General features: G+C 44.3%; 1 protein-coding gene across 3 annotated transcripts in view; it reads left to right on the forward strand.

Moving 5' to 3' along the window:
• The window catches only part of LOC107396504 (myosin-16), a 71,397-nt gene that overhangs the window by 21,916 nt on the left and 25,109 nt on the right, over positions 1–24,372 (forward strand). For 2 of the 3 annotated variants that reach the window (XM_070545480.1, XM_070545479.1), the window contains exons 3-7: positions 2,334–2,438; positions 5,964–6,058; positions 8,842–8,932; positions 15,607–15,663; positions 24,172–24,258. In XM_070545480.1, coding sequence (XP_070401581.1) covers positions 2,334–2,438; positions 5,964–6,058; positions 8,842–8,932; positions 15,607–15,663; positions 24,172–24,258 — 435 coding nt within the window. Of the gene's footprint in view, positions 1–2,333; positions 2,439–5,963; positions 6,059–8,841; positions 8,933–12,683; positions 12,785–15,606; positions 15,664–24,171; positions 24,259–24,372 lie in introns of those variants that run through there. The other variant, XM_054739864.2, reaches the window with a different exon arrangement.

Genomic DNA, 24,372 nt, shown 5'->3' on the forward strand with positions numbered 1-24,372 from the left:
GAGGCTAGACATTAGCATGTCTCGGAGAGCCACTGTACTAGATGTGTTTGTTTATTTTATTACTTTTATTAAACGAATGACATACTATGAGACCTGCAATCACAGTTGTTCCTTTGACAGAACGCGTTGTTATACACATTAACTTTAAGCATATTGTAAAGCTGACAGCCTGTTAGCATTGATTAGGTGCTGCATTAACTCCATTCTGCTCTTAATTACAGGTTGATGGTGTTTTCTTTTTATATGGTTTGGTTTTCTTGCACATATCAGAGAAAAAGCCAGAGCTAACTAGGTTGTACTTTTCATCTTTGGATTTTAAATCCTTGGTATTAAATTACAGTTTAAAAATTATAAAAATTGTGATGTTATCGTTATTATAACTATATAATATGTACCAAAAAACTCACATCTAATAGAGTAAGTGACTCTCCGAGACATGCTGATGGCTAGCCTCTCCGATGCTAACGCCAGCCTATCCATGCTAAAGGTCCGTCGAGGGGGTAGGAAATCCAGCTAGTGGCCAGGCACGCTAATGGCTAGCCTCTCCAATGCTAACACCAGCCTATCCATGCTAACAGACAGCAGAGGGAGTGTGTGAACCAGTCAATGACCAGCCGAGGGCTGCTAGTCCCTAGCGTATCTAGTAGTAACGCCGGTAAAGGTGCTATTTCTCAGTAAGCAGCGCCAGCCTCTCAGTTACCGGCGCCAGCTTATCATTAATCAGATCGGTAGTTTGCTTCGGAATTTATATAGCCTCCTGCTGCTGGGCAGTAGTCTTAATTTTGGCCCCCATACCGCGCCATACATTTGGGGGCCAAATAGCCCTCCATGTGGCTGCCAGAGATAGCCTGACTGGTGTGGTTGGCCCTTGGTTCTCTCTAATGCAAGACTATGCTAGACCTCATGTAATTTCTGCAAGATGAAGGCATTGATGCTATGGACTGGCTCGCCCGTGCCCCCAACCTGAATCCAATTGACCACATGTGGGACGTCATGTCTCACTCCATACACCAACGCCACAATGTACCACAGACTGTCCAGGAGTTGGTGGATTCTTTAGTCCAGGTCTGAGAGGAGATCCTTCATGAGACCATCCACCATCATCAGGAGCATGCCCAGGTGTTGTAGGGAGGTCATACAGGCACGTGGAGGGCACACACACTACTGAGCCTCACTCTGACTTGTTCTAAGGCCATTACATCAAAGCTGGATCAGCCTGTAGTGTGTTTGTACACGTTATTATGAGTGTGACTCCACATCCAGACCATGGATTGATAAATCTGATTCCCATTGATAATTTTGTGTGATTTTGTTATCAGCACATCTAACTATGTAGAGAACTAAGTTAAAATCAGATCTTGGATGTCTCATGTTTGGGTTACCTTTACTTTTTAGCGGTTTTATGATTAGCTTTTTTCTAAAGATTTAGTACACGAAAAGGAAACAAATGCTTGACAGAATAGGAACAGGGTTATTTCCGAGTTATTACATGTCTGCTTTTTCCTCGGTTGAGGTGAAATGACACATTCAGCAGCTCACTGAGGCTTTACAAACACACTTATGGGATTAAGCTGAATCTAGTCTCCTTACAAGGGATGCAACAAGACCAGACTCACATGTATCAAAGCTGACTCCAGGATCCATATCTGTCATGTGTGCAGGGGCGTCGGACTGGGGGGGGTGGGGGGGTGGGGGGGGGGTACCGTTTACCCAGGGCCCACTGCAGGGAGGGGCCCTGAGACAGCTTTGAATAAAAATAATTTATTGTTGTTGTTTTTTCCCCCCAACTTACTTAATGTCTTAATAAATTTCCCTTTACCTGGATGAAGAGGTTAAGAAACAGAATTTCACCTTAAAAATAATAACTGAATAATCTCTGAGGCATCTATCACCCCTTAAAAATGTGCAAAGTGGTTTAGTCCACACCAGCGGCCAGGGGCTGCACGGCCACATGTACAGCTAATGAGACATCGCAGATGCCGACAGCCAGAGCTGGAGGCAGGAGAGTGAGTGAGGAGAGTGAGGAGACTGCATCTGGACATGATGGTCCAGAAGAGGAAGGGGTTTGATCTCCAGCATTTATCTCCATCTGCTCTCACCTGTTTCTTATTACATCCTTGTGTCTTCAGTTTGAGTCGGGATCTCAGATATGTAGAGGAGGCTTTGATGTCTAGCAGAAAGAGGTAACATGATGACTGCGTCGTTGTACCGACGCTACAGGCTGAAGCCGCCGTGTTCAAGCTCAACAAGCTGTCTGACTCATTTCTCTTGATTCACAAATGTTATCACCACCATTGTAACCCGGTTTAACCTGGCTGTCCTGCTGTTTACAGCTGTTAGGCAGCGAGGTGAGGGGGCTGTCAGAGCAGCTTCAGCTAAAGGACCAGGCTGTGCAGACGCTCCAGAAGGAGAAGGAGCATTTGGTGAAGCTCAGCCAGGTGAGCATGTACATTGGTTTTTCAATTCAGTTCAATTCAAAAATACTTTATTAATCCCAGAGGGAAATTGGTTGCTGTAGTAGCTCAGAATAATAATAATAATGAAGTCATCAAAGAGTTGTTGTATATTACAATGGCTGTTGGCAGGAAGGATCTCCAGTAGCGGTCAGTGTTGCAGCCAAACTGAAGAAGCCTCTGACTGAAGACACTCTTCCGTTGTCAGATAGTCTTGTGAAGAGAATGCTCAGGGTTGTCCATCATTTTTTTTGATTCTCTGGAGAATCCTTCTTTGCATCATCTCCTCCAGCGGTTCCGAAACTGCCGAAACTCTGGCTGATTCCTTGAAAGGGCTCGGAGTTCCTCCATCTTGTTGACCAGTGATCTCACATTGCCCATTATGATCGATGGAAGAGATGGTTTGAATTTCCTCTTTCTCTGTCTCCATTTGCTTCTTGCGTTTTAGCTCATTTGGGATTTGTGGCTTTAGTTGAGGTATTATTTCAGCCTTTCCAATGTTAATCAGCTGCTCCCGATTGTAAACTAGCTTGTTGCCATGGTTACGCATCATAACAAATGCTCAAAAAGTGAAAAAGCTAAAAAATAGCAGTAAAAATCCTCCAAGCTTCACAGCACCAGAAACAGAAAAGTAAAATGTCCAAAAAAAAAAAAAATACAGTTTTTCTTGAGAAACTAGAAGAAAAAATACCCAAGAAAAGGCTAAACTTACATCTAGTCAACAGAGCTACTCCAACATGCAGCCACCCAGAGCAGCGCAGTTCCAGAAAGCCACTGGAGTTATCATGAAGTTATCGTGAATGCTCAACATTTGTACACAAATAACCACCTGAAGGGATGAAGTACATGGATGTGTAAACCCAGCTGACCCCAGCTTGACTGTGAAAGAGCCATGAGTTCAGGTAAATGGAACCATATGGTCTCATGATGGATGTGGTGTCGACCACAGCTGGTTGTGAGTAAAGATCACTCACCTGACCGTGGCCTCCAGCAAACAGGAACAAAGTAAAGGTGTGTCTATCAAACACGTTGGCATTCCTATCGCTCTGCTAACGTTTTCGTTCCACATCAGAGATAGAGCCTTGAGTGGAGCTCAGGTCAAACAAAGAGCCGATTCTCTGAAGGATCAAGGCTCGACTCTGACATAAGACTGGACTTGGACTCGAGGAAAACCTTCTGTTTTAGCAACTTGCTTTCTTTCCTAGTGAATTTGCAGATTTGTGCCTTTGGTCAGAAATCTAAACGCAAGAAAACCCTGCCTCTAGTTTAATCCAGCAAGTCTCTGAGGAGCTGCAGATGGAGGAGGAGAAGGTCAGTGAGCTGCCAAAGACAGCAGAAAATAACAATATTTGTAGCAGCTCAAAGTTTCTTTCTCCTAAATCTAAACCAACAAGAGGCTGTTCTATAGAAATGAAAACGACTACGTTATGCTGAAGACTAAACATGTGCCTGCTCCAAATGGAAAGGTGTGCTAGCACCTTCTTGGTGAGAAGTGAAGAAACATCACTAACGGCGCTGCGATGCTCGCGCCTCGTGAATTTTATCTTGAGAGGCGCTATACAAGTGCGGGTCATTTATCATAAAAAATATTGTTTTCTTTCTTTCTTTACTGGAGAAAAAATCAAGTCAGTTTAATTATTTAGAAAGAATCTTGAAATGAGGTGATTTAGAACGGTTTTTTAGCCATCGCACCCTCAGCAAAGAAACAAGTTCGGTAAACACAAATGCCCAGCTGGATAAGACTGTCCTGTATCCAAGGGTGTCAGTTTGTTTTCAGAGTTGCTGGGGACAATAACCATACACTTGAGTGGGGTTTAAAAATTGCTGGGGACAATAAAGTAAGCTAGCACAGGGGTCGGCAATCCGCGGCTCTGGAGCCGCATGCGGCTCTTCCATCCATCTGATGCGGCTCTCTGTGCTTGTAAAATAATGAATGGATATTTAAATAAAATGCTTTATATTTTACTGCGTTAATTTTACATCTGTAAGTCAATTCTAAATGTAAAGATTGTCTGCATAAACCTGAACAGGTCCAACCCGGTCTGCGGTGGTTGACGTGTCACGCTTGTGCGTAATCATATGGGCACTTTATGAGCTGAAGAGGATGTGAGATTCTGGGATTCTCCTCAGACGGCTCCTGGATGTGTCGCCACATTGGAGACAGGAACAAGCACTATTCAGCCAACGTTTCATAATCAGGGAACATTTTCTAAGTGACAAGTCTCTCTGAGCGACCGGGTTTGGAAAACGCTCGCTTCAGTGGGAGGAATCTTCCCGCATGCGCTCTGGTTCTCTGGGTGGCTCTGGGGTTAATCAAGTTTAATTGTTTCTCTTTGCAACAATCTTCACAGGAAGGCAAACAGTTAAACGGCAGGTTACAGATATTTCCATTTGACTGTTTATTTTGACAGATGAACTCAAGGATGTTGCTTGGTTTGAAAGAATTACCCAGACGCACACTGATGCGCATGGATGAGCTGACATTTTAATCGTTAACGCACATCGCGGAGGTCAAATATTCCCATCAGAACATCAGAGCTTTATACTGGACACTGTGTTCAGCGCGGCTCGGAGCGCCCACGGTGGACAGTGGGCTGAAGATCTGGGGTTCGCAGCGCAGCGCAGAACCATGGTGCATGCGATGAGATTTCCTCCCACTGAAACAGTCTGGAAACGCGGTCTCTCTGAGGGATGTGTCACTTGGAAAAATGTTCTTTTTATGAAATTATGAAACTTTGGCTGAACAGCGCTTGTTCCCGTCTCTAATATGGAGACGCATGACGCGTAGAGACATTTGATCACGCACAAAGTTCATGTGGAGCAGAAGCGGTCGGGCCACGGCAGGTGAAACGTTCCTAGCCTATATGAAGTGAAACTGTTTAATTGTAACATTAATATGTTACTGGACACGCTGGTCTGGTTGGTTAGACCAGTGTTTGAAGTGGAAAACACACACACACACACAGACACACACACACACACACACCAATTAAAATAATGCTGATAGCGTGGACTAGAAGACAGGTGATGGTTTATGTATTTAAATGATGATCAGGCTGCTGTAAAATGTAATCTCCATCCACATCCAGACACAATTATCCTTTATTCTTTCTCTATTTGCTCTGTTCTTGTCTGGGCTGACGTAGCTGACGGTGTGCGCGGTGCGCCTAACTAGCGGCTGATGCACATTTTATGCATTTGGAGAGGTGGGCTGGATGCTTTGCTTTTACTGGAAGATGGTCCACTTAACGCACGGTTGTAGACTACATGTTAATGACAAATGAATGAAAATTAAATTGTGAGTTTTTACTTCATATTTTATAAATAAAAATGATGGGGGAAAACATTTATGATGTCTTTTTAAACGAAATTTTCTAGCGCGACCTGCCTGCTTCACTTAAGTCACTGCTTATTAAGGTCCGGCCACAGCTGCCAATCACAAATTTTGCCGGGGACATGTCCCTGGCGTCCCCGGTTAAAATGACGCCTATGCCTGTATCTTTGCTTCAGACAAGGAGGAAGCTGGAAGGAGACAGTGGATCTGCTCTGAAGGGTTCTGGAGAAATGGAGAAGATGAGGACTGGTCTGGAAGATCTCATCAGAAGGTGAGGCTCCTCTACTGTTTCAGTCGTTATAACGTCTGTCTGCGACGGCTCAGAGCAGAGGATCTCACTTTAGTACTGAAGCTACCAATAACTGTGATAGTGAACCTGTTTCACAGGAATCAGACACATGGAGGTAACTGGTGAAATGGTTTCCTCTACGGTCATGATATGAAGTTCGGTTCAGCAGAACATGCAGTGTCTTGTTAAGGGGTTTTGAAACCTGCCTATAAAATATTCTAACCTCATTTTAAAATAAAATAAAATAAAATAAAAAGTCTTGCACTTCCAGTCAAACATGCACTGACAAAACGTTCTGAAACGTTGTTCTGGATGTTAGATGATCTGGAACAGGGGACCCAACAAAGCAGAGTGTCACGCTGAGGGTTGGGGGAGGAGGAGTAGAACCCAAAATGCAGATACCCAGACCGACTCGAAGCAGGAGAGGATGTTAGACATCTTTATTAAGATGATGAGTCTAAGAAAACCAAATGGAGCACAAAGCCAAAAATTCCTAGGAGGGCAGAGCCAACAAAATCCTAGTGAGCTAAGCGGGGGGGAGGACTAAACAACGCTGACACGTACAATGAACCAATCCCACACTGAGACACAGACAGGGTTAAATACGCCGGGGCAGGATGAGTGGGAGATGAGCTGCAGGTGCGTTGGGAGAGAAACCTAGTGAAATCAATTTAACTAATCTGGGAGAGGAAAGTGAGCTGAGGAGGGGAAAATAACATGACCTAAGAGTAAAAACAAAACCTAAAGACAAGAAGAGCAAGATGAATAACTAATGTTCTAAGGAGGAAGGAGGAAGGAGAACTATAAAACCGGTGGGGAAAGAAACACACTAAATGAGACTAATTAAATGAAAAGCCAAACCTATAGAAAAACTACAGAGAGGTAACTAGGGGAGACCAACGGGAGCACAGGACCTGGGGGGATACCTGGGGGAGAACCTGGAGGGGCTGCAGACAAGGGGACACATGAGCAACACAAAGAGACACATAAGGGGATCCTACAGGGGGATGGAGAACACAAGGAGGCACATGAGGGAGACGCAGACGCCGACCATGACACAGAGGACATGTTCTAAAGGACTCATCAACTGTCCAGAACTGGCGGGAGTCACCAACGCTCAGGAGAAGCTCCTCCATGATGTGTCAGCAGCTCAGCTTCTCCTTCACCAGATATGTCAGGATGGTTTCACTGGAATACTCATCCAGCAGCAAAATCTGTCCAGCAGGTGAAGACATTGTCAGAAGGGGGGGTCGTTGTAGAGTCCAACAGGGCGAGGAAAAACAGGAGCAAGGTCATAACCGGGAGGAAGACAGACTGGAGAACTTCACACAGAACTGCTGCTGATCATCAGGCAGAGTGGAGAAAAGGAGCCCAAATAAAATACAACACAGGTGAGACGCGTCAGCAGGTTCCGGTGGGCTGAATCCACTGGTTACTGCTTGAGAAGTGAGCGGAATGAAACGTGTTCAGTGTGCATCAGACCTCTTCTAGCCCTAACCGTTCTACAGTTAGAGAGTTTGGATGGGAGGCTGAGAGCCAGAAGCAGAGAGGAGGAGGGAGCAGGTGCTGATGATCACACACCCTAAAGTCACCACAGGCCTTCCTTTCTTCTTTTGTCTTCACTTTTCTCTAACGAGAATCTCAGAGATCATGTGACGTTTATCTCGTTAGCATCTACACCTGGGGGGGAGGGGGGGCCCTTAACCGAGGAACAGGGGAGGATTCATTTCATCGCTGTGGAGTTCTTCTAAACATGTAATTAGTCACAGGTGCTTCAAAGAAGATCCAGACCTTCCAGTCAGATTTCGTGATGCAACCACCTCTATAATCATAAACATTCATGCTAGCCATGGAGCAGGCTGCCATCTGAGCCCACATGGAGCAGCAGTCATGGAGACAAGTTTCAACTGGTGAAGTTAACAACTTTCAGTCATGTTTCCTCTGAAATCAAGGCTGCTTCTATCAGATCTTATAGAGACTAGGCCTATATTTACTTTAGTGAGATGCTTGTGTCCTCAGGCGTAAGAGCAGAGAGTCTGTATGTCCAGGCCTTCAGTAGGACGTTGCTATCCTCCCCCAATAAACTAAACACAAGAGCCATCTGTCAGAAAAGACCCCTACAGTCTGAGCATCCTCCTCAACTTTAATAAAAATGAATGACACGTCTAGTAGAAAAAATGTGTCGGATTAGTGAAGCTTTATCAGAATGATGTCATGCTGGTGGGTTCAAACAAAGGCTGCTGTGTTTCTGACCTTTCTGGTGGATCACCGTACTTCATGTTCCATTAGCTTGATCGGCTCCAAAGAAGTGCAAAACCGCAACCTTTAAACTATAGGGAGACCTTGGTTAATGCGAGCTATGGTTCCCCTCCCTCCTCAGAACTGTTTGTTGTCATGGTGCACTTGTCAGCTGTTTTCATCAGAAGGTGTGAAACTTTCCAGAGATCAGATTCAAAGCTGCAGTTTGTTGTTAAAAGCAGACATGTTTTGACTTATTCTCTTACGGTATAATGGTGCCGTGGTCCATACAAAACATGTTTGAGAAGTTTTTTGCACTGGATCCCTGTCACATAGAGATTTGAGCCGTTTTATTTTGGACGGTTTTAGGACCTTCCACAATGAGCCGTTCCAGGGCTCTGTCACTTTAGGAAAAACCATCTGAGTGACTGGCAGCTTCTCTTCTTGGGATTCCCACCAAAATGGTTTCAGTTGTAGAAATGGCTCTGAAGGTTGATCTTTTTATCATATGGTCTTTGTCTCTGAAGGAAAGACTTGGAGATCAGTAGTACCACTGCCAGGTTGGGGTCAGAGGAGGTCCTGAACGCAGGCCTGCAGCAGAGGAACAGGGAGTTCCAGGTTAGTGCCTGAAGACCTTCATGGTGGTGTCAGTGTGTCCAAGATAGTCCAAACACAATGAGACAAATCATGTATTCACTAAATATAATGTTTGCTTAGTCGGGGGTACAACTGAAAGAAGAAATCAGATTTTTCTTAAAATGTTTTACAGTTAAAGAAAAACTTCTAACTGTTTTGTTCCTTTTGTAGTGTTAAAGAGTTACAATGTAATTAATGACCATAGACATTAAAGATCCATATCTAGTATGGATCCCATCTAATGGACACTGGGTTATTTAAATCAGAAGATTGGTTCTTTTTATTACAGAGAAATTAAATAACTTTGCATGAACTGAGAGACTTTCAGACATTTAGGAAAATTTATTATCTAAATGATTTTAAACTGTTTAACAAGACTGACTCTCTAATGATGGATGTTTGTTGGAATGAAGTGTGAGATGGAGTGTGTGTTGGTATGATGTCAGTTCAGAACCTCCGTTTCTGGAGAAGCAAGTCTGAGTGGGAGATGATGTTTTGCTCCTAATTGATCAACGTTTGAACCGTGGTCATAAAAACATGAGACGCCATTTGTGTCGCATCCACATACCCTCAGTGAGACTCCCGTACAGATCAGGATGCCAGGTTCATGACCTTCCTCTGGTACTGGAGCCGATGAAACAGCGTTGACAGCACGACAAGCCAGTCTTTGGATTGTCTCCAGGTAAAAAGCGACAGGTGTTTCACAGCGTCAAAGGGACCCTCCTTGGGTCAGCGAGTTCAGCTTTTATTCTGAAGGAACCGTTGTTTGTTGATAACAACGACAGGTGTTCCCAGCTTGGCAGTTCTTAGCTTAAAAAGAAGAGTATAGATGGCCTGTCCATACTTCACTTAGCATGCGGTGAACTTCAGGGGATCTTGAGATCTTGTTGAATACTGAACTTGAAAATGGTGTTGGACTGTTTTATTAATCTGGATGTTTATGATTCTGGACGAATCAAAGCTGACAGATTTAATAAACACCACAGAGACTCTGCCACGCTTCAGACTAGGACGATTCTGATTGGATTTGCAACAGCAATGGTTCATGTGATTATTTACCTTAGTGTATCAGTGTGTCTAGTGACTAGAATAAGTCCTTTACTTATTAAAACATATTAATCATAACATTGTGATTTCACAGATCGGTCACATTGTAGTATTGACTAACAGTTGTTTTGATTAGCTTTATTGAAAATAGAGTTATTTGATTTAATAAAAGAAAAGAGTCTCTTCATCTTCTGTCTTCATTGATGGAAAGTAAACAGTTTAGAAGTGAATGCATGACCTTGAGGCTGTTTCATGCACTCTGGCACTGCGTCAAAGGGACTGTGGAAAAGATTAAATAACCTTGGTGGAAATAGCTCCTTCATCACGTTACATACTCCCCTTTTCAAGGGCACGGTGGTCCGTCCAGAGACCACCTGGTCATTGAACAAACCAGAGTTATGAAGGACCCCGACAACAAAGCAGGGTGCAATCCCACAGGAAGAGGCCAACAGTGGTGAGGTATGAACCCCACACCGAAGAACAGTCTCGGATACTCCTCGAGAAGCACACAAGTCAGTAGATTATCAGATATTCCCATGGAAGCAAAAATTGAAGCATCAGCAACTTTATATCTCCACGGGTCTGGAATCATTCCAAACAGCAAATTGATCTGTGTAATAGCACTTATCGTAATCCAGCAAAAGGGAAGAGCAGCAGACAGGTCGTCCCAGCGAGTGAAGTATCCCAGCAGCCATGCCGGAACCAACGGACGTCCAGGTCCAACGAGCAGGAGCACCAACCAGGAGGAGTAGATTCTGATGACGGGTCCACCCTCAGGAAGCAGGATCATCTCGAACTCAGCAGGGATGAGAGAGCACAGCACAGGGCACTTCATTGTAGACACAACAAAATGGTGCCTCATGCAAATCAACAAACAAATATAAACCTATCACTGTGAGTACCTGCAAGTACTATGTGTAGGCATTATGTGAATTAGCTCTAAGCGAAGAAATGGATGCAACCCTCTCTGCGTGAGATGCAAAAAGGTGGTGCGAAAAAGCATAAAATTAAAAGAACCCTATACTGCGTGTGAGAGAACTCACTGCACTAAATAAAAATATAATCAAACTGAAGGGCTAAAATGGCTGTAGCCCCTGATGGTAATTAACCAAGCAAATCATAAAGATTTCAACTCAATCGCTGTAACAAAGTTCTTTAAAAAGATAGATAGATGGATAGATGGATAGATGGATAGATGGATAGATAGATGGATAGATGGATGGATAGATGGATAGATGGATAGATGGATAGATAGATAGATAGATAGATAGATAGATAGATAGATAGATAGATAGATAGATAGATAGATAGATAGATAGATAGATAGATAGATAGATAGATAGATAGATAGATAGATAGATGGATGGATGGATGGATTGATTGATTGATTGATTGATTGATTGATTGATGCTCAATTCCGATTTTTGAGTAAATCTGATTTGTTTTGTGTGGCTTTTCACACTACGACTGAAATGCGACATCAAACTCTCTCCGGTGTGAATGCTTCACGGCCCCAAAGCAACCCACAAGCACAGAAGAAAAGAAGCCACACTCAGTGGAGAAACCCGGAGCGGCGGAGTTCTGCAATGCCTAGCTCGAGCTGTGATGTGCCTTCACTGACAGCTCATCCACAGGATCACACCTGTTAACTCTTCCGTTTTGGGCTAGAAAGTGTTTAAAAATCTGTAAACTATTTTACTCCTTGTTCCCACCGTCTTCCTGAATTATTATTAACCAAAATTGTTTCTGTATTAATTCATTCACCGAGACCCCTCCCCCATTCACAGAGACGAAGACAGGTGAAACGCTTCACTTCGCTCTAGCAGCACCTCCCGTATGCTCTCCTGCATTTGTACTTCCTAAACCTAAATTAAGATGTCTGACAGACTCCTGCACCCTTCTGTCTGTGCTTCTCCTCAGGAACATCCACACACGACGCTCACCCCTGCTGACTCAGTGATGTGGGAGACTGATTTTATGTAACATAACCATTCAGACTGCAGTCGCTTTCAAAAACGTCTGATTTGTTTCGGAATCAGTACCACATATTCAAGTGACACAGATTGCATTTAAAAAAAATCGGATCTGTGCCGTTCAGACTGTCAGATGTGGCTCGCATGTGGGGAAAGAAGTGGATTTTATGCACTTTTGCCTGCAGTGTGAACGTAGCCTAAGAGAGTGGGTTTTTGTTTAGAAAAATGGCCTGCAGTAACCAAATTTGACCACAGGGTGTCATTCTTACATATTGTACCTTTAGGCCAAGATTTTGCATGTAACGCCATAAAATAATACAGTTAGTTGTCAAAATGTTGGGTCATTTTTGTGGCATTGTTCAAAAAGAGATAACAGCCCTTTAGTCACTATGGAGAAATGTAAAAACAGAAGAGTTTAAATTAAATCACAATCAGACTTTATAACATTGCTGTGACATTTTTGTGTTCTACAGATTGTTGTTCTTTTGTTTCTTCTGGGACTTGTAGGTTTTAAAGCTGCTGAAGGTGGGAATGTAACAAGAAACACACATGTGAGTTGTCAGGAAGATGGAGAGAGGCCGAGCATGCAGAGGGGGTGTGGACATGTCAGAGGGGATCATCAGAGAAGCTGTGTGTGTGTGTGTGTGTGTGTGTGTGTGTGTGTGTGTGTGTGTGTGTGTGTGTGCGCGTGGTGGTGGGGTGGGGGTGGGGGGGTGGGGGTTGGTAGCCAGCCCATCACTCACATTCATTCAGTCAGTCGGGCTGCTGCTGCCTCACTATGGCTGTTCTCTCTGCAGAAGTGCTTCACTGGCATGTGAGTATTTTTCATTGTTTGGGTTTAGATTGTTAACGTAGTCAGGAAGGTTTCCATCTCATTGCCTTTTTGTTGGAAATCTGAAACTAAGTTTTGCTTTGGCTGATCAAAGATATTGACAACAGCTTTTGTTGCGTGGAGTTTTGTGTCGCGGACGAGCCTCTCTCACCTCGTCAGTGAGGGGTGGGTCCTGTGAGCGGCCCAGGGCTGCATGTCTGACACACCTTTCTGACACCGAGACCCAGATCGAATCTGCAGATAGCACCAAACATGACACAACACGGTAGGACACAGCCAAGGGCGCAGTAGAGGTTTATCAGCAGGAAAGATAAATGTTCTGACGGGTTTAGCTGGAGAGGCTGGGCTGATTGTGGATGAATGAGTTTAGAAGATCTTGTGGAAGTAAAGAGAGGCCTCTAATCCAGTTGATCTCGTTTACTCGGGGCTATGGTCAGTTCACATGCATATAGTTAGATGTAGGAACATGACGCAGAAGATGATCCCCCTACTGGTTGGCTGCAGTACAAGTTTTAAGCCCCACCCCCTTCATAAATGGGATGTTTTCCTCACTGAAAACTAAATGCCACAAAGTGACTTTCCAAGTATTTAGTCCTGTTTTCACGCTGTTCTTACCTTGCTGCTGCACGTTCAAGTACGAATGTTCTCTAAAACATTTAGCGGAACTCAGGGATGTCCAGATAGGATTTATTCATCTCTAATGGGTTCCAATCAGTCCTTCTGACCACCACCAGTAGGCAAGCTGGGTTGTGTCTTGCCCAAGGACTCAACAGCAGCATTGTCCGGTGGGAGCCGGGATCAAACCTACATCCTTACACCTACCACATTACACCAGTCTTAGAATGGCCGCATCGGCTCCCAGTATGTTTCAGGATGGATTTTAAGGTTCTCTTAATGGTTTATAAGTGTCTTAATGGTCTTGGGCCTTCTTATCTGTCGGAACTGCTTTTACTTCACAAACCCTCGCAGCCTCTGCGCTCCTCTGGCAGCCGTCTCCTTGTGATTTCAAGAGTCAGGACACATACCCATGGCAAGGCGTTCTCCAATTTTAAGGCCCTCGTCTCTGGAACAGGCTGCCAGAGGACCTCAGCGTCAAAGAGAATGTTTGTTTTTAAGAGCTTAGCTTTTAGCTGATATCTGTTTTTAGCTGCCTTGTCTGTTTTGTTAACTAATACATTTCTTTTATTATTTCCATTTTAGTGGTATTAGACATTTATGTTTTAGTGCTTTACTATCTCTTTAATCCGTTTTTATTAGTTATTAGTTATTTTGCCATCCTCATTAGCTATTATTATTAATATTAATATTGTTATTTGTTATTAATTTGTTTTTGTATTTTTTATTTTTTATTTTACTTATTTTAATCATACCAGTGTTTCCTCTGTGGGGCCCTCTGCCTCGGGGGTGGTGGTCGACTGTGACGGCCTGGGCGTTCCTAGGGATGTGCTTAGGTGGTGGTGGGGGTTTCCGCCCTCCTTCCCTGGGCGCCCTGGGTTGGTGCCTTGGCTGCCGCTGTCAATCCACTGCTACTTCCGAGGCAGATGGCTCACCTGATGGTGTGTCATTCATTAGCTAACCCATCTGAACTCAGCCTAGTGTTATGCTGTTCTTTAGGTTTTGTGTGTGTGTGTGTGCGTGCGTGCGTGTGTGTGTGTGTGTGTGTGTGTGTGTGTGTGTGTGTGTGTGTGTGTGTGTGTGTGTGTGTGTGTGTGTGTGTGTGTGTGTGTGTGTGTGTGGGCCTGGCAAATGGGTTGTGGGATGGGGTGGGGGTAGGGGTAGAGATGGGAATATGGGTTATATACAAATAAAGTTTCATTGATTGGTTGATTGATTGATTGATTGATTGATTGATTGATTGATTGATTGATTGATTCATTGATTGATTGATTGATTGATTCATTGATTGATTGATTCATTGATTGATTGATCAGTAGAGGGCACCATTACAGGTTGTCAAACAGTCCGCTCGGTACAGCGAGGCTGGCACTGTGGAGATGGCAGACTCGGCAAGTCAAGCAGCTGCTTCTGAGCCCATAAAATCTTTAATTTGGTGTTCGTGCTCCATATTCTACCTTTAAACCTGTTGAGAAGGTCAACAATAGGGGTCAGGATCTGAGTACCATCATACCGATCAATGAAAAATGCTCATATATGAAACTTGTGTTTTATTCAAGACATTTCCAGTTATGGTGCATACAACTCTAGAGGGAACATCTATGATAGTGTCCAGGTTAGCAGGCAGGGCTTTCCACCTCGTTTACTGTCTGGTTCCAAAACTACATGCAGGATACGGGACAGAAGTGTATCTCTTATTAGCCCTGAAGAAATCAGAGATGATAGTATCTGGTTATTATCTCTGTTGGTGATCAGTTGAAGATGCATTCTTGGTGAGGAAAGCCCACCCTCTTTCAGCTTTGAGGTTTATGTATCAGGACATGATGAAAATGAGATGATCCCACCAGGTTTAAAATGTATTCAAATCTAACCTGATGGTATAAATTCACCCCAAAAATCTCTGCTTTATTTTTTATTAAACTAAAAACAATGAGAAAAGTGGAAAAACTAGGTAAACAGAAAGGATTCCTCGATTGTTGGACTTGCTGACCAAACAGAACCCGCCATCCTGGGTCAGGGTAAATGTGAAGGCTGGTGGCGGCAGAGATCACTTCCCATAAGGAAGCATGAGGCTGGCTGGCCAGGCTACCAAATTGGTACCTGAGGAAAAAATACTCTTGTCCCAGCTGAGTGGTTTATCAGGTTGTTTCTTCCACTGCTCGTGTAAATCTGTCATTCTGTTGTTTTAGGCTCGCATTGAGGAGCTGGAGGAGGAGCTGGAGGCAGAGCGGGCTATGAGAGCCAAGGTAAAGTATGAGTTTACAGTTCTCCACACCTTCATCTCCTCACGCTTAGACTACTGTAACTCTCTCTTCACGTGTCTGAGCAGAACCTCCCTGAACCGTCTACAGGTGGTTCAGAATGCCTGTGCTCGGCTTCTGACCAAGTCCTCCAAACACACCCACATCACCCCGCTTCTCCTCCAGCTTCACTGGCTGCCAGTCAACTTCAGGGTTCATTTCAAGATCCTGGTTCTGGTCTATAGGGCCTTACATGGACAAGCACCATCTTACATTGGTGATCTTCTTAGTGCCTACACCCCCAGCAGGTCCCTGAGGTCCAGTGACCAAAGCCTACTGGTTGTGCAGCACCAGGCTAAAGACCAAAGGTGACAGATCATCTGCTGCTGTGGCCCCCAGACTCTGGACCTCTCTCCCCCTGAGCCTGAGATCAGTGGACTCAGTGGTCTCATTTAAAAAGCAGCTGAAGACTCACTTGTTCAAGCTGGCTTTGGTGACCTTCATCACCCTGTCCTTGTTCTGCTCTCGCCACCCATTTCGCCTTCCCCAGGATCCACTGATTTCTGTTTTTCCTATTCACTCTCTCTCTTTCTTTACATTTTTTCATCACAACTGTCTATTTTTGCTCATTTTAAACACATTTCAATACTTTTTAAAATAAATTTATATTTTATATTTTTTGTTTTTGTAAAGCGCCTCGTGATTTTTATCCTGAGAGTCGCTATAGAAAAGATTTCTTTCTTTCTTTCTTTCTTTCTTTCTTTCTTTCTTTCTTTCTCATCAGATAAGGTGGAATGGCTCGTCTGGTGAAACAACAACACAATAGTTTTAGGGCTGGGGTTCACTTCTGTAGTTTATGTCTGTGGCCAAAGGTTTTCTGCTTCAGTGTTTCTAGATGTTTTTGTCAGATGTTTCTATGGTTACTGAAACAGAAATCAATCAGTTTCTCAGGCTTTCATTGAAAATTAAGGTTCTTTAAAGAGTTAAGACTGCAGCAGTTCAGGAGGTAGAGCGGGTTGTCCAGTGATCAGAAGGTTGCAGGTTCAATCCCGACTCTGATGCTGCTGTTGTGTCCTTAGGCAAGACACTTAACTCGCCTTGGCTGCTGGTGGTAGTCGGAGGGACCGGTGGCGCCAGTGTTCAGCAGGCCTCGCCTCTGTCAGTGCCCCCCAGGGCAGCTGTAGCTACATTGTAGCTCATCCCCATCAGGGTGTGAATGTGTGATTGTGTTGTTAAGCGCTTTGGGGGGTTGAGGAACCCTACGAAGGCACTGCACAAATGCAGGCAATTTACCATTTAATATCCCCAGCATTGGTCTGTTCTTCACTCTGACCTGCTGTCAATCATCTTCTGGCCAAGATCATGTCTGATGGAGCACGTTCTTCATCATCAGTGCTTTGTGGGCTTGTGTTTGTCCTCTTGCCTCTGGAAGATGGATCACAATTTCTCAGTGGGATAAAAGTCTAGGGAGTTTCTTCGACTTGGACCCAACATGTTGTTTTGTAACTGATCAACAAAGTTCTGACTTCATCCTTCTGGCCAGGTGCTCCATCATGCTGGAGAAGACCTTGGTCATCACCAAACTGTTGTTGGATGGTTGGAGGAGATCCTCTGGGAGGATTTTATTTATTTATAAAGGCCCTTCTGCAACCAATGCAGACGCCCAAGGTGCTGAACACAACACAATAAAAACATAAAACCATCAGAATAAAATATAACAATCGTAAAACCAACATAAAATCCATTAAAAGAGGAGAGTAAAAGCAAAAAATAAAATCCAGAAAAAGATTAAGAGGCCGGGGCATCGAAACCGGGTAAAATTTGCTAAACCTGAAATGCCTTGACAAAAAATGGGTCTTAAGGCGAGTCTTAAAAATTCCAATGAGGGTGACTGACGCACCACCAAAGGCAACTGGTTCCAAAGTGCAGGTGCCAACACCGAGAACGCACGGTCCCCCCGTGACCTGCACTTAGTGCGTGGAACGATCAACAGCTCCCTGCCGGCTGAGCGAAGGGCCCGCGAGGCGGCGTGCCTATGCAAAAGGTTGCCAAGACATGCTGGAGCAGTTCCTTGTAAGGCCCTGTATGCCAGCACCAAGACCTTGAATTGTGCCCTATATTGCACAGGCAGCCAATGAAGGGATGCCAACACAGGGGTGATATGCTCCCTGCACCTAGTGCCTGTCACGAACCTAGCGGCTGAGTTTTGCACTAACTACAAGCGAGCTACCGCACCCTGACTAAGGCCGGCATACAGCGCATTGCAGTAGTCGAGCCTTGAAATAACAAAAGCATGTGTGACAGTCTCTAGATGTACTCTGGACAGCAGGGGCTTCATTTTGGTTAGTCTGCGTAAGTTAAAAAACACGATCGCACAACCTGGTTGATTTGAGCGTCGAATTTAAGGGCTGAGTCCAGTCGCACTCCCAAATTTCGGATGTTTGGGTACCTTTCTTTATTTGTGGCTGTTCTGAGACTAAACTGTGAATGAGTGCCACTGACTTCGTAAAAATGTAGGCTAAAAACCTTATGATGATTCATAATTATACAATTATTTTAACCTTGGGCTACAGCTGTTTGTCTACAACTCCCCAAAGCGCTTTACAACTCAATCAGTCATTCACCCATCCACACACACTTTCACACCACAATGACGAGCCACATGTAGCTAATGTAGTCGTGCGGATTATGAAGTTAAAGTAACAATAGATGGTTTATTGAACTTTAGGCTAAGGCTTTAACATTGATCTCAATGATTGCTGGGTTAGAAAATTGACCGGTTTCATATTAGACACCACTCTGCAGCCCTCTGCATACAGCCAAAAAAAGCAACAGGTTTAAAATTAAGCAGCCAAGATGGAAAGAGGGAAGGCTGATAGACTTCTTACTAAAACCGAGGTTTAAGAGTTAAAAACCAGGGGAAAATAGAGCGTTTTCAGATGCCATTTTAAAATGGCGATTGCCTAAGCTGGACAGGCAGAGAGTTCCTGAGTTTTGGTGCACAGATAGAAAAGGCCCTTTCCCCACGGGTCTCAGAACGTGCCTTACAACCGGTGAGGAGGAGCTGATCGGCGGAACTAAGTGCACGAGCAGGGTGACAGCGGTGGTGCAGCACACTCGGATGGTGGGGAGGAAGACTGTTCAAAAATTTCATCACAAAAGAAGATTTTTTAAATGAATCCTGGACTGAACCGGCAGGCAGTGAAGAGATTTGAGGATAGGTGTAATGTGGCGTCTTCGATTAGCTCCGGTCAACCACCTTGCTGCTGCATTCTGAACCAGCTGAAGTTACGAGGGCAGAATGACAGTGGAGGTACAGTATCGGGCTGCTCCAACCCCCACTTCACACTGGAAGCATCAACGGAGCGGAATGGCAACGCAACAGTTTACTTACTAGTGATGGGAACTCCTTCTGATCCACAAACGTTGCCCCCAAAAGCAAAGCAAACACGGTTTCAGCCCAGAAACATGCCTGAAACGTTGTCATGTTTAGTTTCTACTAAACTGATCGATTCAACACCAATCCATCAGTGAGGACACTTTAAGTACCTGTTAGTTTAAACAAGGTGCTCTCATGTGTGGATAAGCTGTTACAACCCTCCTAGAGACAACCAGAGTCTTTACGTGACGGTAGGTAAATCCAGAATTTCAAAAGATGCATGTTTTACCTCGAGTGTTGAATATGATGGCAGCAGGCCTGAGGGGACGCTTTGCACACTTCTTCCCACTCTGGGTGGTATTGCCCCCACTCTGGATTCCCTTCACCCTGTAAAAGCCACAGAGCAGTGCGAGAGGCATGCAGGGGCTTGCAGGTCTTTATCTGTTCCACAGCCTCCATCTTCAGAGCAGCTCAATTACTGCATTCCTTCACTCCAGACAGGCTCTCCATTGTTGGGCTCTGCTCCTTGGGTCACGGTGGGTCTGATAGCTTCAGGAGATTGAGGGTGACAGATAACTATTTTCCAGGGGAATCCTCTCACAGCTGGAATGAGAAACACACACACACACACACACACACACACACACTTCTTGGTGTAATTGTGTTGTGGAAGTTCAAACAAAGCTGAAGTTGGTTCAGTTTTCTGGTTTCCATTTAGAAAGGAGCAATTCCAACCAATGTTTCCTCTCAGGAAGCATCTTTAAACAGAGTAATTATTCATTATTTTACTTAATATTTATTTATTTGTGTTTATTTGTTTAGCAGACGCTTTTATCCAAAGCGACCCACAGTTTATAACCTATAGGGCATGTTGTGATCTGTGGGGGAAACCGGAGGACCCGGAGGAAACCCACGCATGCATGAGGAGAACACGCAACTCCACGCAGAAAGGCCGCAGCCGAGTTTCGAACCTGCAACCTTCGTGCTGTGAGGCAATAGTGCTAACCACTGCGCCACCATGCAGCCATATAAATATAAAATTGTTTCTCCCTCTCTGGTGTTATTGAGCAGAGAGTAGCTCTGTGATTTTGCTGAATTTCATCTGAAACATCCCACACATTTGCTTAAGACCTCCAGACATTTTTGTAAAACGTTTCTTAGAAACGTGTCTTCAGGCTTCACACCGGGTGTTAACGCTGGTTTCATGGTGGCCATAGATGGTCAGACTAGTTCACCAAAGCTGGACCCGTGGCAGTCAGCCACCTCCATCACCCCTCCCCTCCCCACCTCCAGTCCAGATTCACCATTTTTGTTTTATGCTTTTTTAATCTCTCATTGCATTTTAAATTTTGTATTTCTGAATTTTACTAAATAGTTGTTTTACTGTGTTTTAGTTGTTCTTAACACTTTGTTCAGCACCTTTGGGTTCCCTTGATAGGTAGGAAGGGGCTTTATAAATAAAGTTGATTTGATTTTTATAATAAACACTTACAGGAAACCAACACACTTAGACCATTATTTATTATGGACACTAGATCATGCTACCATACATAAAATGTCAGTAATCAGAACACCGCCGAGTGAACATAACAACAGAAGAGCGAGACCGCAGACAAGAGGACCAACACAAACAGAAGGCTTTAATAACTTGCAGATACCCAACATGGGCAATAAACAAAGCAAAACAACAACAAAAAAAAATGACTAAACAAAACAAAAAACTACAAAAACTGAAAACTGAACCAAAACCTGTGATAACCCGATCAATAAATCGATCGATTTAATGGTCTATATACATCCCAATCCTCACCTATGGTCATGAGCTTTGGGTAATGACCGAAAGAACGAGATCGCGGATACAAGCGGCCAAAATGAGTTTCCTCCGTAGGGTGGCCGGGCTCAGCCTTAGAGATAGGGTGAGGAGCTCGGACATCCGGGAGGGACTCGGAGTAGAACCGCTGCTCCTCCGGATCGAAATGAGTCAGTTGAGGTGGTTTGGGCATCTGGTCAGGATGCCTCCTGGACGCCTCCCCGGGGAGGTGTTTCGGGCACGTCCTGCCGGCAGGAGGCCCCCGGGTCGACCCAGGACACGTTGGAGAGGTTACATCTCCAATCTGGTCCGGGAACGCCTTGGGGTCCTGCCGGAGGAGCTGGTGGAGGTGGCCGGGGAGAGGACGGTCTGGAGCTCCCTAGTTGGGATGCTGCCCCCGCGACCCGGACCCGGATAAGTGGAGGAAGACAACGACGACGATGACGAGTAGAAACCAGACGCCAACTCAGCACACGAAATAGAACATAGGAAAGAGTGTGAGAAAGAAACAAGTCGCAGACACACAAGAGCAGTAATAAAGAAATCAGCCATAACAGACCACTGCACAAGAGAAAACCACATAATAGACTGCGAAGGAACATGGACCATAAACACAGAACCACAAAGATAAAGTAGACGGATCAGAAGTGCTAGAGATAAGGAGGCGTGGACCCAAGACAATGAACAGGGACGAAGGAGTATACATGCTGGACCACCCACGGAACATGGTGATCTACAGAGAAGACATGGGCAGTAGAGAGTGATATCGCCCACAAATAAACTGTGACGCCACCATGATCAATAGTTGCTCTGGCGAAGGTGAAACATGTCAGCAAAGGTAAAAGCAGGCTCTATTTACTCTGTGTACGATAAAGAACCACAAACAACGACATATGGCACATCTGTTCCATGAAGCCCTGCTCGGTTCCAAAACCCCATGATGCTGAGCGCTCAGCTCACTCATCGCTCTCCTGACTGAGTCAACACCAGCCTCTCGTCTACAGGCGGAGGAGATGGGAGATATATGCCCAGTTGCACAGGGTCATGACCGAGAGTGTTTGGACAAATGTTTTTAAGCATTCATCTCTAAGTGTCAGAATCAAACAATTAAAAATGTGAACTGATTTACTAACCAAGCTTGTAAAGGGCCAGAGAACCGTCTCCACCTGCTGATGGCTCTGCAGAAGTACAGGCCGTTACAGACGGGACAAACAGACCGTAGAGGCAGTCTACACCGGTGGATCCCATGAGAAAGTATTCCGTAATATTCTAATCTAGATGAGGCAAAATGGTGATTAGGAATCTGTTTAAAAGTCATGGTAATAAGGGGAAAGTGCATTACAGTAAAGCTCATTTTGTTAGAAACTTGTGTGTCTACTAGCCTGATGACGTCCAGCGTCACAGCACTGCTGTCAGTGTCAGAGTTTCTCGATCTAACAACAAGTTGTTCACAAGCGTGTGCACGCACTCACACAAGACTTACCGCGCAGGAGAAAAGAGAGCATTCTGGAGGATTTCCTGTTAAACCGATCATTCGATGAAAAAGGGGAGGAGTGCCTTTTTTTCAAGGGGTCGAGCGGCTCAGAGCGCTCATGTGTCAAATCAGCAGATGAGTGGCTGAGCCAGGTGGCGGTGCGACTGCCTCACCTGGAGACCAGTGCAGTGCAGCCACGTACTAATTTGCTGACAACGTCACGTTTTTCAGCTCATCCATCAGCCATCAGCTGGTTCTACATGAATGTGGAGCAGAGTTTTTAACCTGAAGATGGAGATATAATTGTGGTTTTGGGCTGAAATATTACATTTAGAGTAAGTTGCACTAAACTGCCACACTAATGATTACACGTGTACAGCACCATTAGACACTCGTCTATACAGGTTATCAGCAAAAATAAGTTAATTTAGGCGATATTAGCTCTTTAAGTAAATTCAACTTATCTGGGTTAACAATGGCATAGTTAAAAATGTCAAGTATTTTATACTTATTTTAAATTAGTACTACAAACTAAGGATGTGAAGTAGAGAAAACCCAGAAAAATATACGTACTTAACTTACAAATAAATATTCACTTTGTTTAACCCTCCCACTGTGACCCCGCGAGGAAAGTTGACCATTGAGCAGGGTTGATGGTTTATCCCTTGAGTCCACGTGGCAGGGGTGAGGTGGTGCTCTATGGAGCTAGGATTGGGACAATATTCAGTGTAACTTGTACCAAGTTTTGTAACTTGGAACATGTTTCATGACATGTCACTTTGGATTCGTAACTTGTAACTTTAGTTTTCTAACTTGTAATTCTCAATTTGTACATGTATTTCTTGTTTTGTAACAGGAAATTTTGATTTTGTACATTTACTACTCATTTTATAACATCAAACATTCATTCAGAAACATGAAACTTTCGGTTTTTACCTAGCAGACTTCCAAAATAAAAAAATCAATGTACAAGTTTGAAATCAAAACTCTCAAAACACACATTTCATTCTACAGGTACAAACCTCAAATCTACAGTGTTACAGATCATTTTGTCTCAATTCTAGCGTCAGTGGGAGGAACTTGGGTGGAACCAATGACAGCACGAGTCTTAGCTACCAATCACGTTTCTCGAATTCCTGTCCAATCATTGGGAGAGGAGGCCAGGGTTCTGTCAGAGCTTTAGAGAGTTACGACACTCCAATAGACTCCTATGGAATGGGGAAGTGACGTGGTTCATGTAGTTTCGAATAGTTCCAAACAGCCCCCGCTGCTGTATTGACCGTAGTTCATTTTTGGTGTTTCAGAAGGATTTTCTCCGGTAGGTTGATGAATCCCGAGTCCCAATCCTAGCTCCATATGAGCACCACCTCACCCCTTCCACATGGACCCAAGGGATAAACCATCAACCCTGCTCAATGGTCAACTTTCCTCGCGGGGTCACAACCATTAGGGCAGTGGGAGGGTTAAAAATATGAATCTAAGCAATTAAATAAAGTGTGTTTTTCTGCTATTTTTGAGTTTCATTAACTGAATTTTTTTTATGTAATCAGTTTCACCAAACATTTATCCAGCAGCTGTTTGACTGATGTTTTTAAGATTTACTCTGACTTCCTGTCTGACTCTCATTAGATTTATTGTCAGAGAGGGAGAGACACAGGTGGGGGTAACCATGGTGATCTCCATGAGCCATTGGCAGCAGTTTTCCTTACACTTTCTACAGGGTTCAAACATCCCATAGTATTATACTGCTGGTGCTGAAGGTTTGGGTCTGAAGCTCGTTAGCTCTCTATCACATACCTCCAGACTGGTGTTTTTCCTGTTACCATCCTGTAAGGCCCGTGTGTCTGGCAGGTGGAGAAGCAGCGAGCAGATCTCCTTAAAGAAATTGATGATCTGACGGATCGGCTGGAGGAAGCAGGAGGAGTCACTGCTTCACAGGTACGTCACGTCTCCTGATGATCACACACAGCCTAGTGGGGTCATGCGACAACATTCAGAAAATTCTGACTCAAAGAAAAGGCTGCAGTCCAAATACAGCCTCTGTGTGACAAA

This window comes from Nothobranchius furzeri, chromosome 16, assembly GCF_043380555.1.
Source record: "Nothobranchius furzeri strain GRZ-AD chromosome 16, NfurGRZ-RIMD1, whole genome shotgun sequence".
Classification (NCBI taxonomy): domain Eukaryota; kingdom Metazoa; phylum Chordata; class Actinopteri; order Cyprinodontiformes; family Nothobranchiidae; genus Nothobranchius; species Nothobranchius furzeri.